At 45.6% G+C, this 13,871-nt stretch overlaps 3 protein-coding genes across 8 annotated transcripts in view; 1 reads left to right on the top strand and 2 right to left on the bottom strand.

Moving 5' to 3' along the window:
* Window positions 1-8,886, bottom strand: part of vps4a (vacuolar protein sorting 4 homolog A) — a 70,286-nt gene extending 61,400 nt beyond the window's left edge. For 4 of the 6 annotated variants that reach the window (XM_037253653.1, XM_037253655.1, XM_037253654.1 and 1 more), the window contains exons 1-4: window positions 8,569-8,886; window positions 8,124-8,235; window positions 7,890-8,034; window positions 7,743-7,804 (exon numbers count right to left, since the gene is read on the bottom strand). In XM_037253653.1, coding sequence (XP_037109548.1) covers window positions 7,743-7,804; window positions 7,890-8,034; window positions 8,124-8,235; window positions 8,569-8,589 — 340 coding nt within the window. In that variant the 5' untranslated portion in view covers window positions 8,590-8,886. Of the gene's footprint in view, window positions 1-7,742; window positions 7,805-7,889; window positions 8,035-8,123; window positions 8,236-8,426; window positions 8,536-8,568 lie in introns of those variants that run through there. The other 2 variants (XM_037253656.1, XM_037253657.1) reach the window with 2 other exon arrangements.
* exoc3l1 (exocyst complex component 3-like 1) overlaps window positions 1-13,871 on the bottom strand; it is a 490,744-nt gene that overhangs the window by 82,728 nt on the left and 394,145 nt on the right. The gene's annotated exons all lie outside the window — the stretch shown is intronic.
* sntb2 (syntrophin, beta 2) overlaps window positions 12,408-13,871 on the top strand; it is a 73,975-nt gene continuing 72,511 nt past the window's right edge. Inside the window, exon 1 of the mRNA XM_037253601.1 lies at window positions 12,408-13,429. Within this exon, the coding sequence (XP_037109496.1) occupies window positions 12,718-13,429 (712 nt within the window). The 5' untranslated portion in view covers window positions 12,408-12,717. The remainder of the gene's footprint in view (window positions 13,430-13,871) is intronic.

Raw genomic sequence — 13,871 nt, 5'->3', positions numbered from 1 at the left:
TAAATTTTTTTCTCCATTGTTTGTGAATAAATGTGTTGTGCTTAGAAAAGATCCCTTGTCATCCGTGATTATAATATGTAGGGTAGGCTACAAATGTAGGCTGAATGATAAAGCATAGTACTGAAAAACAAAGCTAAATAGTTGGAGTTGACATTCTTTTACTGATCCGGCCCACCTGAGAACAGAAAGTCTGGATCCGGCCCCAGAGCCAAACTGAGTTTGACATGCCTGCTTTAGAGGTTCCTTTTCGTGTGTTAGCTCGATCGCGAATTAGCATATTTCCCCTAACTCGTTAGCCTGCCCAGTACTTCTTGTTAACATGTTACACGCACACACGTATAATATTTATATTTTCAATATTTATACAAAATTTTCTGTACGTTATTTATACTAATACTGAATTATTTACATGTTTGAAACAATTATTTAATGTTCTAATAATAAAATATGCACTCAAATGATTTCATATACATACATTTATTGACACACGAAAAATGTACAGAGAGGGTGACCCTACTTTGCGGATTTCACTTATCGCGGTTGGTTTTTGGAACTAATTATCCGCGATAAACGAGGGATTACTCTATCATTATATTATCATTTGCACTGTGCTGTTGAGACGTTTTTTCTGATTTTTTTAATCTTTTATTATTTATTTTTATTTATTCAAAAGAATTACGTTATTGTGATGTTCCAGTTATTGTGATTGTCTTTTATTATTTCTTTTTATTTATTCAAAAAAATTACATTATTGTGATGTTCCAATTGCACGATTTCTGATTTTTATTCAAACAGAGCCTCTTTTAGTTTATACTTTTATCCTGTTAATTCTTTTTCACTCAAGAGATATACATACATACATACATACATACATAAAGTTGCACTTTGTTTACAAGTTTTCCTGTCTGCAGTCATCTTTCTCTTTATTGTAAAATATTAAATAAACACATCGGAAATCGAATCAAAATTGGAATATTTTTGGGTCAAGTCGCCCAGCCCTATTTTATATCTCGTTTTTCTATAGGAGTCTATACTCAAATTGCTCACATTATATGCATTATTGAGCCATACATACTCTGCTGGTCTTTAACTAAGTGGTCACCACTGCCCCTTGAGCAGGCTGACGGAAGCGTGGCTGCCGGTATGCACCTTCTGACCACCACCAAATATTCGTGCACCGGTGTGAGTGGCACTAAAGGAAAGGTGAGTGAAGTGTCTAGCCCAGGGATGGGCAAACTACGGCTCGCGGGCCACATCCGGCCCACGGGACCGTTTAATCCGGCCCGCCAACCCTGAACAAATTGTATTATTAAACATTTTTTTTTGGTCATTTTGCCTGCAATGACTGCGTTTCCCCAGTAGATGGGGAACCGCTCGCCTGCGCATTTACTAACGGAAGCCGTGTCAGAAAGCTCGGTGCACACTCACAAGTGCGTGTACGTACTCAGTAGTACGGACATGGCGCACTCGCGCTCTATTTGTGGCAGTGCCGAATTTAGAGCGTGGGCTGTGACGACAGCATTCTTGTAATTCGCGCGCTGAGCTTTCAGATACAGTTTTACGCTAAAGCCACCCACAAACCTTCCCCTGGAATCCTTCTATTAAAATGAGTCGCCCAAGGAAAAGCAAGGTGGACACAGTGCCGAGTGTTTAAAAAAAGAGTGGCCAATTTGGCTCGACGTACGCGACGTGACGTTCAGCCACATGAACGTCAACATCAACCCGTCACAGATCGAGGTAAACGGACCAACACCTCGGATCTCTCCTAAGAATTGCCACAACAAATTTTACTCCAGACTATGACGCACTAGCAAAAAAGGGAGACCAACAACACTGTTCCCACTGAAAATGAAGGGGAGGCTCTCAAGTTTGTTGTAAAAAATGCATTTTGAATATGATTTGTACACATAGCAGGGATTGAAACTAGTGACCATTCTCATTTTCAAACAATGCAGGATGCTCAAGGACATTGATGCACCACCTCTTTGCGACTAATCTTAACCTGTAAAGTTCTTAAGGCTTACTTTAAGGAAGTGTTTCCTGTTTCCTCACCTCTGTTACCAGGTGTTTGTGAGTTAAAACTCTGCTCTGATTTTCAGATACCCCTCACCGTGTTGCCGTTTTGATTACTTTATTTGGATGTATGCTTTCACCGATTCTTCAAGATGATATATTTGGTCAGAATGTTTGCCGTTTGATGTGATCTCATAAGATAAACATCTTTCATTAATCTGACCTGCAGGCACTGAAGTGATGGAGACTGTTATTCATAATAACAGTGTCGTATTTTATGAGAATCACTGATAGCAGTTTTTTAGTGAATTTTTTTTTTTTTTTTTTAATGCTGTTAATAAATGCATTTGTTTTCAAAAAACCTGTTTGGAATATCCATGCTTTACTACCTACTAAAGGCCAAAATCTTTTATTTACAGGTCGCTTATATTACTTCACACAAACACTACGTCCATCTGCTCCTGGTTTGGCCCTCCGGTCCAAATTTAGAACCCAGTTCGGCCCGCGAGTCAAAAAGTTTGCCCACCCCTGGTCTAGCCCGAGGAAACGATACATGACTCGGGCAACAGCCAACCCTTCGGTTACTAAACCACTGAGCCGTGGCAATTTGTTCACTCATTTGATTTGGAAAAAGAAATAACCAGTGGATCAATGCTTAAGACCAGGATGGGATCTGCCGTTGGCCAGTGTATGGCGAGAGACTATGGAGATTAAAGTTATTATCTTAACACCAACACGTACGATGCAGGCAGGCAGCCGCTGGCAGCTTTTCGTCAGCTGTGGACTATTTTGCCACACTAATGTACGCAATAACCATCCATCCATCCCATCCAAAACCCATCCATCCATCTTCCGCTTATCTGGGGTCGGGTCGTGGGGGCAGCAGCTTTAGGAAGGACTCCCAGACTTCCCTCTCCCCAGCCACTTCATTCAGTTCATCCCGGGGCATCCCAAGAAGTTCCCAGGCCAGCTGAGAGACAGTCTCTCCAGCACGTCCTGGGTCGTCCCCGGGGTCTCCTACCGGTGAGGGAGGCGTCCAGGAGGCATCCTGATGAGATGCCCGAGCCACCTCATCTGGCTCCTCTCAACGTGGAGGAGCAGCGGCTCTACTCCGAGTCTCTCCCGGATGACCGAGCTTCTCACCTTATCTCTAAGGGAGAGCCTGGACACCCTGCGGAAGAAACTCATTTCGTCCGCTTGTATCCTGGATCTCGTTCTTTCGGTCACGACCCAAAGCTCATGACCATAGGTGAGGGTAGGAGCATAGATCGACCAGTAAATCGAGAGCTTTGCATTTTGGCTCAGCTCTCTCTTTACCACGACGGACCGGTACAGAGTCCGCATTACTGCCGACGCTACACCGATCCGCCTGTCGATCTCGCGCTCCATCCTGCCCTCACTCGTGAACAAGACCCCAAGTTACTTGAACTCCTCCACGGGGCAGGATCTCATCCCCGATCCGGAGAGGGCATTCCACCCTTTTCCGACAGAGGACCATGGACTCGGATTTGGAGGTGCTGACCCTCATCCCGACCGCTTCACACTCGGCTGTGAACCGCTCCAGTGAGAGCTGGAGATCACGGTCTGAAGAAGCCAACAGCACTACGTCGTCTGCAAAAAGCAGAGACACGATGCTGAGGTCCCCAAACCGGACCCCCTCAACGCCTCGGCTGCGCCTAGAAATTCTGTTCATAAAAATTATGAACAGAATTGGTGACAAAGGGCAGCCTTGGCGGCGTCCAACCCTCACTGGGAATGAATCCGACTTACTGCCGGAAATGCGGACCAAACTCTGGACTCGGTGATACAGGGACCGAACCGCCCTTATCAGTTGGCTCGGCACCCCGTATTCCCGAAGCACCCTCCACAGAACCTCCCGAGGGACACGGTCGAATGCCTTCTCCAAGTCCACAAAACACATGTGGACTGGTTGGACGAACTCCCATGCACCCTCGAGGATCCTGCCGAGGGTGTAGAGCTGGTCCACGGTTCCACGGCCAGGACAAAAGCCACACTGCTCCTCCCGAATCAGAGGTTCGACCTCCCGACGGACCCTCCTCTCCAGCACCCCTGAATAGACCTTACCAGGGAGGCTGAGGAGTGTGATTCCCCTGTAATTGGAACACACCCTCCGGTCCCCCTTCTTAAAGAGGGGAGCCACCACCCCAGTCTGCCAATCCAGAGGCACCGTCCCCGATGTCCACGCAATGTTGTAGAGGCGTGTCAGCCATGACAGCCCCACAACATCCAGAGCCTTTAAGAACTCCGGGCGGATCTCATCCACCCCTGGGGCCTTGCCACCGAGAAGATTTTTAACTACCTCAGTGACTTCGACCCCAGAGATTGGAGAGTCCGCCTCAGAGTCTCCAGGCCCTGCTTCCACAATGGAAGGCGTGTAGGTGGAATTGAGGAGGTCTTCTCCCCACCGATTCACGACGTCCCGAGTCGAGGTCAGCAGCACGCCATCGCCACTGTAAACAGTGTTGACGGTGCACTGCTTCCCCCACCTGAGACGCCGGATGATGGACCAGAATTTCCTCGAAGCCGTCCGGAGGTCATTCTCCATGGCCTCGCCAAACTCCTCCCACGCCCGGGTATTTGCCTCAGCAACCGCTGAAGCTGCGTTCTGCTTGGCCATCCGGTACCTGTCAGCTGCCTCCGGAGTCCCGCAGGCCAAAACGGCCCGATAGGACTCCTTCTTCAGCTTGACGGCATCCCTTACCGCCAGTGTCCACCAGCGGGTTCGGGGATTGCCGCCACGACAGGCACCAACGACCTTACAGCCAATGCTCCGGTCGGCTGCCTCAACAATGGAGGCACGGAACATGGTCCACTCGGACTCAATGTCCCCCGCCTCCCCCGGGACGTGGGAAAAGCTCTGCCAGAAGTGGGAGTTGAAGCTCTTCTTGACAGGGGATTCTGCCAGACGTTCCCAGCAGACCCTCACAGAGCGTTTGGGTCTGCCAGGTCGGACCGGCCTCTTCCCCCACCAGCGTAGCTAACCCACCACCAGGTGGTGATCAGTTGACAGCTCCGCAACTCTCTTCACCCGAGTGTCCAAAACATGCAGCCGCAAATCCGATGACACGACTACAAAGTCGATCATCGAACTGCAGCCCAGGGTGTCCTGGTGCCAAGTGCACACATGGACACCCTTATGCTTGAACATGGTGTTCATTATAGAAAATCCGTGTCGAGCACAGAAGTCCAATAATACAACACCGCTCGAGTTCAGATCGGGGGGGCCGTTCCTCCCAATCACGCCCTTCCAGGTCTTACTGTGATTGCCCACGTGAGCATTGAAGTCACCCAGTAGAACGATGGAGTCCCCAGAAGGAGCGCTCTCCAGCATTTCCTCCAGGGAGTCCAAGAAGGGTGGGTACTCTGAGCTTCCGTTTGGTGCATAGACACAAACAACAGTCAGGACCCGTCCCCCCACCCGAAGGCAGAGGGAGGCTACCCTCTCGTTCACCGGGGTGAACCCCAATGTGCAAGCGCCCAGCCGGGGGGCAATAAGTATGCCCACACCTGCTCGACGCCTCTCACCATGGGCAACTCCAGAGTGGAAGAGAGTCCAGCTCCTCTCGAGAGGGCTTGTACCAGAGCCCAAACTATGTGTGGAGGCAAGTCCGATTATGTCTAGTCGGAACTTTTCTGCCTCACACACCAGCTCGGGCTCCTTTCCAGCCAGAGAGGTGACATTCCATGTCCCAAGAGCCAGCCTCTGCAGCCGGGGATCGGGCCGCCAAGGTCCCCGCCTTTGGCCGCCGCCCAGCTCACTTTGCACCCGACCCCTTTGGCCCCTCCTACAGGTGGTGAGCCCATGGGAAGGGGGACCCACATTTTCTTTTCGGGTTATGCCCGGCCGGGCCCCATGGGCGAAGGCCCGGCCACCAGGCCTGGCTCCAAAGGGGGGCCCCAGTGACCCGCGTCCGGGCGAGGGAAAACGAAGTCCATTTGTGTTTTTCGTCATAAGGGGCTTGGACGCAATAACTAATTATAAACAAATATATATGTATTATAAATAACTAATAACTCCTAAGAGTGTATTCAGACCAGAAAAGTCCTTTAGTTCGCTTGTTTGGTCCCGACCAAAAGCGGACTTAATTTTTTTCGTTTGGTGCGGTTCCTATTCAGACTATACATTTTGCAAGTAAAGTGTATACCGTAATTTTCGGACTAAAAGACGCTCCGGAATATAGGTCGCATGAGCCATAAAATGCACAGTAACGTGAAAAAAAACATAAGTCGCTCCGGAGTATAAGTCGCATTATGGGGGGAAATTTATTCGACCAAATCCAACACCAAGAACAGACATGAACGAGCAACAACAGGCTAAACGATAGGTATGCTAACGTGACATAAACACAAACGAAGAGCTGAGAACAGGCCTGACGTAACATTCAGAGTTACTAAAAAAAACTATTACATAAATAACACGTTTATAAAACCATCTGTGTCACTCCAATTCATTAAATCCATCGATCGTCCGTTGTCAACAATGCGTGCGCGCCGCTGACGGCGCTTGCACTTCAAAATATTCCACAAGCCCATATAACGATATATAAATTAGATATCAAATAACTATTACATAAGCAATAATATTATCAAACCATCTGTGCACTCTAAATCATTAAATCCATCGATCAAATTCCTCGTCCTTTGTCAACAACGCCGCGCGTGCGCCCTGACGTCAGCCTCGTCGTTATTCCACAGATCTAGTATATAACTATATTGTAGCGTTAACAAAGTACAAGGAAAGACGTGGGTTTGGTAAACGGCTCTTTATTTAACAAAAAAACTTCCAGGCGTGTGGCGACGTGGACTTCCAGCCATGGAGGTGGAAGAGAGATCCATAGAATAGGACCGGGCGTGCGTAAAAGCCATGACCGAGCCCCATCCACCGTCCCCGGACAGTCACCCGGCCGAGCGCCAGCCCCCGTAGAGTAGGACCGGGCGTGGGTAAATGCCATAATAGTTTTTCAAACCTTCTGTGTCACTCCAAATCCTTAAATCCTTCAAACTCTTCGTCCTCCGTATCACTTAGAAACAAAGCCGCCAATGATGCCGGTAGTACGTGGGGCCCTTCGTCATCTTCGTCATCCCGTGATCAATTTTTGTCCTTTTTGTAAACAAACGCCGCGCCACGCCGCGCTGCTGACGTCACTTGAAATTCAAATTACAGTAATCCCTTGCTACATCGCGGTTCGTTTATTACAGTTTCACTTTTTTTTTTTTGGGAAAATTTTTGAAAAAATTCACATATAAGTCGCTCCTCATTATAAGTCGCCCCCCACCCAAACTATGAAAAAAACCGCGATTTATAGTCCGAAAATTACGGTAATTTGAGAACACACCCACGCTTGTGACGATCTGTGCTCCCATTGGACAGCAATGACCAGGGCGGCACACAGATCACAGACCCGGAAATGGCGGAAAACATGCGAGTCCGAAGCGCTGCATTCCTACTCTGTATATTTGAGCTGTTGGTTCGGATCTTCGCTTTTTGTATTCACACCTGAAGAGAACCGCACCAGAGTTCGTTTGGAAGCAAAGTGGGTCTTGGTCCGTTTCTTTGATCCGCACTAGGATTCGTTTGCCTGTATTCACACCTACACAAAAGGTCCGGACCAGCGTTACAATAGAACCCTGGTCCGTTTACAGTGGACTAAACAGTCAAGTCTGAATACACCCTAACTTTCTGTCCTGTACTCCTAAGACTCACGCACCCATTAGCTGCTCCTGAAGCTTCTTCCTCTCTGGGTTTTCCCCTTCACTGTCACTGTCACTCCTGCACAGAACACACCAAAATACACAAACATCAACTTCAGAGTTTGAATCTTGAACTTAAATTGACTAAATAAATGACTGCTTACTTCTCATTGTTCTGTGACTCCTTCACAGGCTTCTTGCACTGTCTGTCTTTATTCTTCAGGTAATCCTTAAGTTTCTCTGCTCTGTCCAAATACTGCATACACTTAGCTCGAATGCTTTCCTTCGCCTTGTCACTGTGGGCCTCATCTGCAAGAGCAACACATTTCAGGTACACAAATAACTGCATGCATGTGACAGTGGAATGCAATGATTGTTAGTTGACCACTACTGCTCACATTTAATGGCATGAAGAAAATATTCCACAGCATGTTGGTAAAGACGCAACGCCTCCTCATAATTCTTAGACTTGTCTTCTTCTGTGGCTTTGGTCACAAGATCAATTGCCTTCTGACAATAACACATAGACAAATAAGAGCTGTAAGATAAACATATACATGTACATACGCTCTGATACTGTTGCAAAAACTGTACAATACACGATGCGCTAGCAAGGGCCAAAGAAAAGCGGGTGCACTGCAGTGTTTTTGATATGCTCGAGCATAACACAACGTTCATTTAATCAAGCTGTAAATATTTACCGAAGACAGTTATGTGCGTTTTTCTTATGTAGGTGTTGATTGAAGACGTCAGTTCACCGTGACGCCAGTTATTAGCTGCACTACAGCTGTAACTAGTTTAGCTAACACCGCGCTAACAACGTCAGTGTGAAAAACAATATACCTGCAATGTTGACGTTGTCATTTCATCTCACACTTAAGTTCTTCGTCCAGATTTATTTCTTCAGTAGTTTCGAATGTTGATGTGTGACGAAATACACACTATACGTGGACACAAAAACATCGCTAATAGCGTGACAAAATCGGCTATTCCAGCGCCCAGAAGACTCCACCCTCGACCCACAGACTACTGCTGCATTCGAGGAAGATCTGAAATTGGAAATATCCCACTCGGATGTTCCCATTCCGACCTCCAAGCGGTCGAGTCAAATGTCAACAACAAAGATTGCTGATTTCGATATACTGTTTGACCTCCAGAAAGCCTTCTTCATAATTTAGTTAATTTATATAAAGAAATATCGTATCTTTAAAGCATTTTATTCATTTCACTAAATAACTTCATGAAGGCGGATAACAGAATATCGTAACGCAGTCAGTACAAATCACACTGTGTTTATGTGAAGTTATTTTAAATACCTAAACTAATGTGATAATACATAAGTAAAGCTAAATATGTTTATAATCTTGTAAACATGTAAATTAGGATTTACCATTCACGGACTGTCATTATTGGTCGCCATTGTCGAAGACGTCACAATTGCTGACCGAATTCACAGACTGCGTCCTCTGAAGGCCGTGCCTCGGAGGGCACCGCCTGTGAATTTGGACACAGCAAGCAATCTTCTCGGGTGTTCTGATCAGCTCGGGGGTCTGAGCTTTTTGAGGATGTCAAGATTTTTGTAAAGAAAACTAATTGAAATAATTCTAGATAATTGTATTTAGGGTGTACAGTCTGGACTTGTTTAATAATTGGACCAAATTAGTTACATTATTTATGTTTGAAAAAATACATCGTATTGTGATATTTTTAATCAGGCAATGAGGCAATCTCCTACCATCGACTCAAAACGTTGTTTATTAATTGAACATCTGTGTCAAACATATATATGACAATTGCATATATCAGTGGTTCTTAACCGGGGGTGCGTGCGAGAATGCTTCCTAGGGGGTGCGAGGATACCCTGGGGGAAATTTACAATTTTTCGGGGATAATGGTCGGGTAACCGAAAAAAGTGAAAAATTCTGGAAATCAAGAAGTCATTGTGTTAATTGGCATTAGGGATAATGCTAATTAAGCCTTATAGCTGTAAAGTCAACCAATTATTATTATAATAATTATTTAGGGTTAGGGGTGCGAGAACTGTTTGGTGAATTGAATGGGGTGCGAACAAGGAAAAAGGTTAAGAACCAATGGCATATATCATGATGAAATACAAAATACATAATACAAAAAAAACCTACAAAAAAAAAAAAACGAGTACCCTGTTAGGAATTCTTGTTTAATTTAAGTTATAATTTCCAACCTAAAGAAGTGGAAGACGGGGGATTGTCGGAGCAGGGCTGCATTAAATGTCTCGGTCTAACATACACCTGCGCCGCATTAAAGAACCACATTACAAATTGACTCTACCACGTGTGGCTGCAAGTTTTACATTTCCCTTTTAAAACGTCAATAGCATTAATAAATCAAACAAATCCGACTTTTAAAAAGTGCACATTGTTCTGAGGTTTTCTTCGTAAATATCGTCCGTGTTTGAACTACAATCCAGGGGATGGCTGATAGCGTATTTCCTGAGACAGCTCAAGAAGTTAAACCTGCCGCGGGAGCTGCTGAAGACCTTCTATACTGCCATCATCCAGTCTGTCCTCTGCACCTCCATCACTGTCTGGTTTGGATCGGCCTCCAAACAAGACAAGCACAGACTGCAACAGACAATCAGGACTGCAGAAAAGATAATTGGAATCAACCTCCCATTTATCAAAGACTTGTACCTGTCCAGGACCAGGAAACGTGCAAGTAACATCTCTACAGACCCTTCTCACCCAGGTTGCAGTGTGTTCGAAGACGCAGAGACAGCTTCTTCCCCCAGGCTGTTGCTCTGGTGAACTCACACCATTCTTAGAGTCTCAGAGTCATTGCTGTGCAATAACATCCTGCTCTCCACACCTTTTTTGAATTGTCTACATTATTTGTACTATGTGTCCTCTCTGCATCCATTGCAGCCTGGTCATCCTGGAAGAGGGATCCTCCCATCTGTGGTCTCTTCTCATTGAGAAGTTCTCAAGGTTTCTCATTTCCCGTAGTTGGAGTTTTGAGTTTTTCCTTGCCCTCCTGGGATTTTAAGATCAGGGGATGTTTGAGAATATTTGTCATTTTTCACACGTCCTGAGTGTTGTTAGTCACCTAAATGTTGAACAGAGGCTGTGATGTACCGAGGTCAAATTCCTTGTTTGGCATGCTCAAACAAGGCGAATAAGAATTCTTGAATCTTGAATAGCGTAGTGGTACACTCGCCCTGACTTGTGTGCACGAGAGTGAACGAATAACTTCCTAAAGTGATTCGTTCTTTTTTCCGTTCATATAACTTCAACCAGTAGGTGTCGATAATGCCCATTGAAGCTGGTGCCACCTCGCCGTAAAACAAAACGAAGAAGAAAATGAGGTAACTTCCCGTTCACGAACGAGTCGGGAATTGCATTTCCCGTTCACCAACGAACGAATCTCTGAGTGAACGACTCACTCAGTGAGTGAATTCGCATTTCCAGTTCACCGCGAGAACGGATCAGTGAGGGAACGAATCCTGGCTTTCCCGTTCGCGAACGAGTCAATGAGTGAACTGCCTTCCTGTACATTAACGGATCAGTCAGTGAATATGTTGGGTCTCCTGGCGATTTACTTATAGTAGGTTTTAAATAACTTGTATGCATTTATATGCCTAAATATTGTTATCCAATATATCGACTGCAGTTTCACATTAGATTGCTGGTTTGAGATGTACTTTTATCATTATTATTTTTATTATTATTTTAATAAACATTTATGTTATAACTTGTCTGGTGTTATATTCCTTGTTTTTATATTCGCCAGTCAAAACATAGAAATCTGACATTTGGTTAACTGCTTTATATGACAATATGTATGTGTTTTACGTTGTTATATGAGTTGGTGTCCCCAAAATTAACAAATGTCGGCATAACGGGTTTTTTCCAACCTTTTATTCAAACACGAACACATTGGATATAATAACACCATCAACTACAAGCTAACAAATACAAAATTAAAACATCAATGTCGTAATTTCCCGTTCACGAACGAGTCAGTGACGCACCTTCCCGTTCACGACCGGGTGAGAGACTGTTGCCAACGGATCAGTGTGTAGGTGTTGTATTATAGAAAGAAATGTGTTAATTACCCGAGCCAATTATTATTATATATAATAATTTTGGGTAGTTGTATTGTTTGATGTGTATGGGTTGTTTCCACTGGATGTTGTAAAAAAAAAATAAAAATTAAAAAGCTGGATCAGTGTGTGTGTGTGTGTGTGTGTGTGTGTGTGTGTGGGTGGGGGGGGGGGGGGGGGGTTCATTGAAGATTCGTTTGAACGAATTCAGTTCACCTAAAAGAACTGCAGATCACTAGTTCAATTCCCACATATGACGGTATGTGAGTGGGCGACTGCGAAAAAACAAAACAAAAACAAAAACAATTCCGCAAAACAGACCAACCACAATCTTAAACGTCACTGTAATGTCCTTCCAGCCAATTATATACCGTGACGGAATCATGAGTCTGAGCCTGCCTAGCGAAGACGTAGCCTGTGAATTTGGACACAACCAAAACAACGTCCACGGAAAATAGGCGCTTCGTTTTTTTAAATAAAAGCAAATTGTTGCAGAATTTATTTATTTATTCATTTATCCATCCATCCATCCATCCATTAATTCATTGATTTATTTATTTGCTAGCTTTCACTAAAAGGGTGCTTTGCTGACTTGTGATGATAGATTTCAGACCTTAAATGAATCTGCAGAACACACGTAACCTTTACTTTGAAGGATTGTGGTGGATATTGAATTGTTTAACTGTGAATTCAGAGGTGGCACGAATAGCGAGCTTCAGTTGCTGAACTTCACAATAACCTGACTGGCTGGTCCGTATCTTCACTTGTCCTACCCTATCTTTGGGAGCCTGTGGATTTGAGTGGGTGTGTCGATGAAGCCCAGTGGAAGGAGAAGGTGGTGTTTTGTAAGCACAAGGAAAATAGCAACTTTATGACGAGCTGAATGTGAAAGTGGTCACATCGGTGCTGGCATGGCGGTGTGGACCAGAGCTGATAAAAACGGTCAACTGGACCTACTTCTCCGCGAGCGCTGGATCCGTGTGTCCGCCGAACTCACCATAGAAACGCTGACTTTAACGGCCGAGACGGAGGTAAGCGGACAGGGGACCAACCACTGGGATCACAACGGTCCTCCGGATGACATGGGAAATGGCATATCGAATGGAAACGAACCGGGAACCAGGTCAGGGCACCTTGATCCGAGTCCGTCTTCGGGCCACAAACAATTTCGGAAAGGTTACAGCAGCAGCCCTGGTCGCGTGGATGTTATTCGGGGTCCATGTGACGGCACATACGGATTAAGCAGCCCTGGGAAGTACTCGAATAACGGCACAGACTCCGACTTTGGAAGTCCCGATTCTAGCTATGGGAGTCCCGGGTCAAGTTCCGGCTCGAAGCAAGGCGAAGTTCCAGTTTGTAGGGACGTATGCACGGAGGCTGTGCGAAAAGTCCGAGTCGTGAAACAGGAGTCTGGCGGGCTGGGGATCAGTATCAAAGGAGGGCGCGAGAATCGGATGCCGATCCTTATCTCTAAGATTTTCCCGGGGCTCGCTGCAGACCAAAGTCGCGCGCTTCGGGTGGGCGACGCTATCCTGTCCGTGAACGGCAACGACCTCCGGGAGGCAACGCATGATCTGGCGGTGCAGGTCCTGAAGAAGGCAGGAAAACAAGTGACGCTGGAGGGTAAGTGTGGCCACGTTAGAGCGTGGATATATAGAGGCCTGATTAGGGTGGCGTGTTCCCGCCACGCTCTCCCATGCACTGGTTGCTTTCAGTTTAGGAGGTTAAGTCTCTTTTACAGTGAGAATTATTCTTTCTTATTGACATGTGAAATGCACGGTTCACTAGAAAAGGGCAGCGTTAAAAGTTCAAATTGATGTCATGCTTATTGCATTGATAAATACACTCATCAGTGGACCTTTGACCTCGTAGGGCAGGGGTGTCAAACTTTAAACTTCAAAATTTAGCCTTCAGTGTAATCATATTTGGACCGCGAAGACAAACTGTACATCGACTTTGTGTCAATACTAACATTTCAAATCGTCTTCACTTCAGTTTGTTGTGTAGCCTATACTGTATATAATACTAGACGTTCATACTTTTCTTTGGGTTGACAGTCATATTG

This window comes from Syngnathus acus, chromosome 6, assembly GCF_901709675.1.
Source record: "Syngnathus acus chromosome 6, fSynAcu1.2, whole genome shotgun sequence".
NCBI classification, from domain to species: domain Eukaryota; kingdom Metazoa; phylum Chordata; class Actinopteri; order Syngnathiformes; family Syngnathidae; genus Syngnathus; species Syngnathus acus.
Note: the sequence above shows the minus strand (reverse complement) of the source record. Positions and strands in the feature narration are given on the sequence as shown.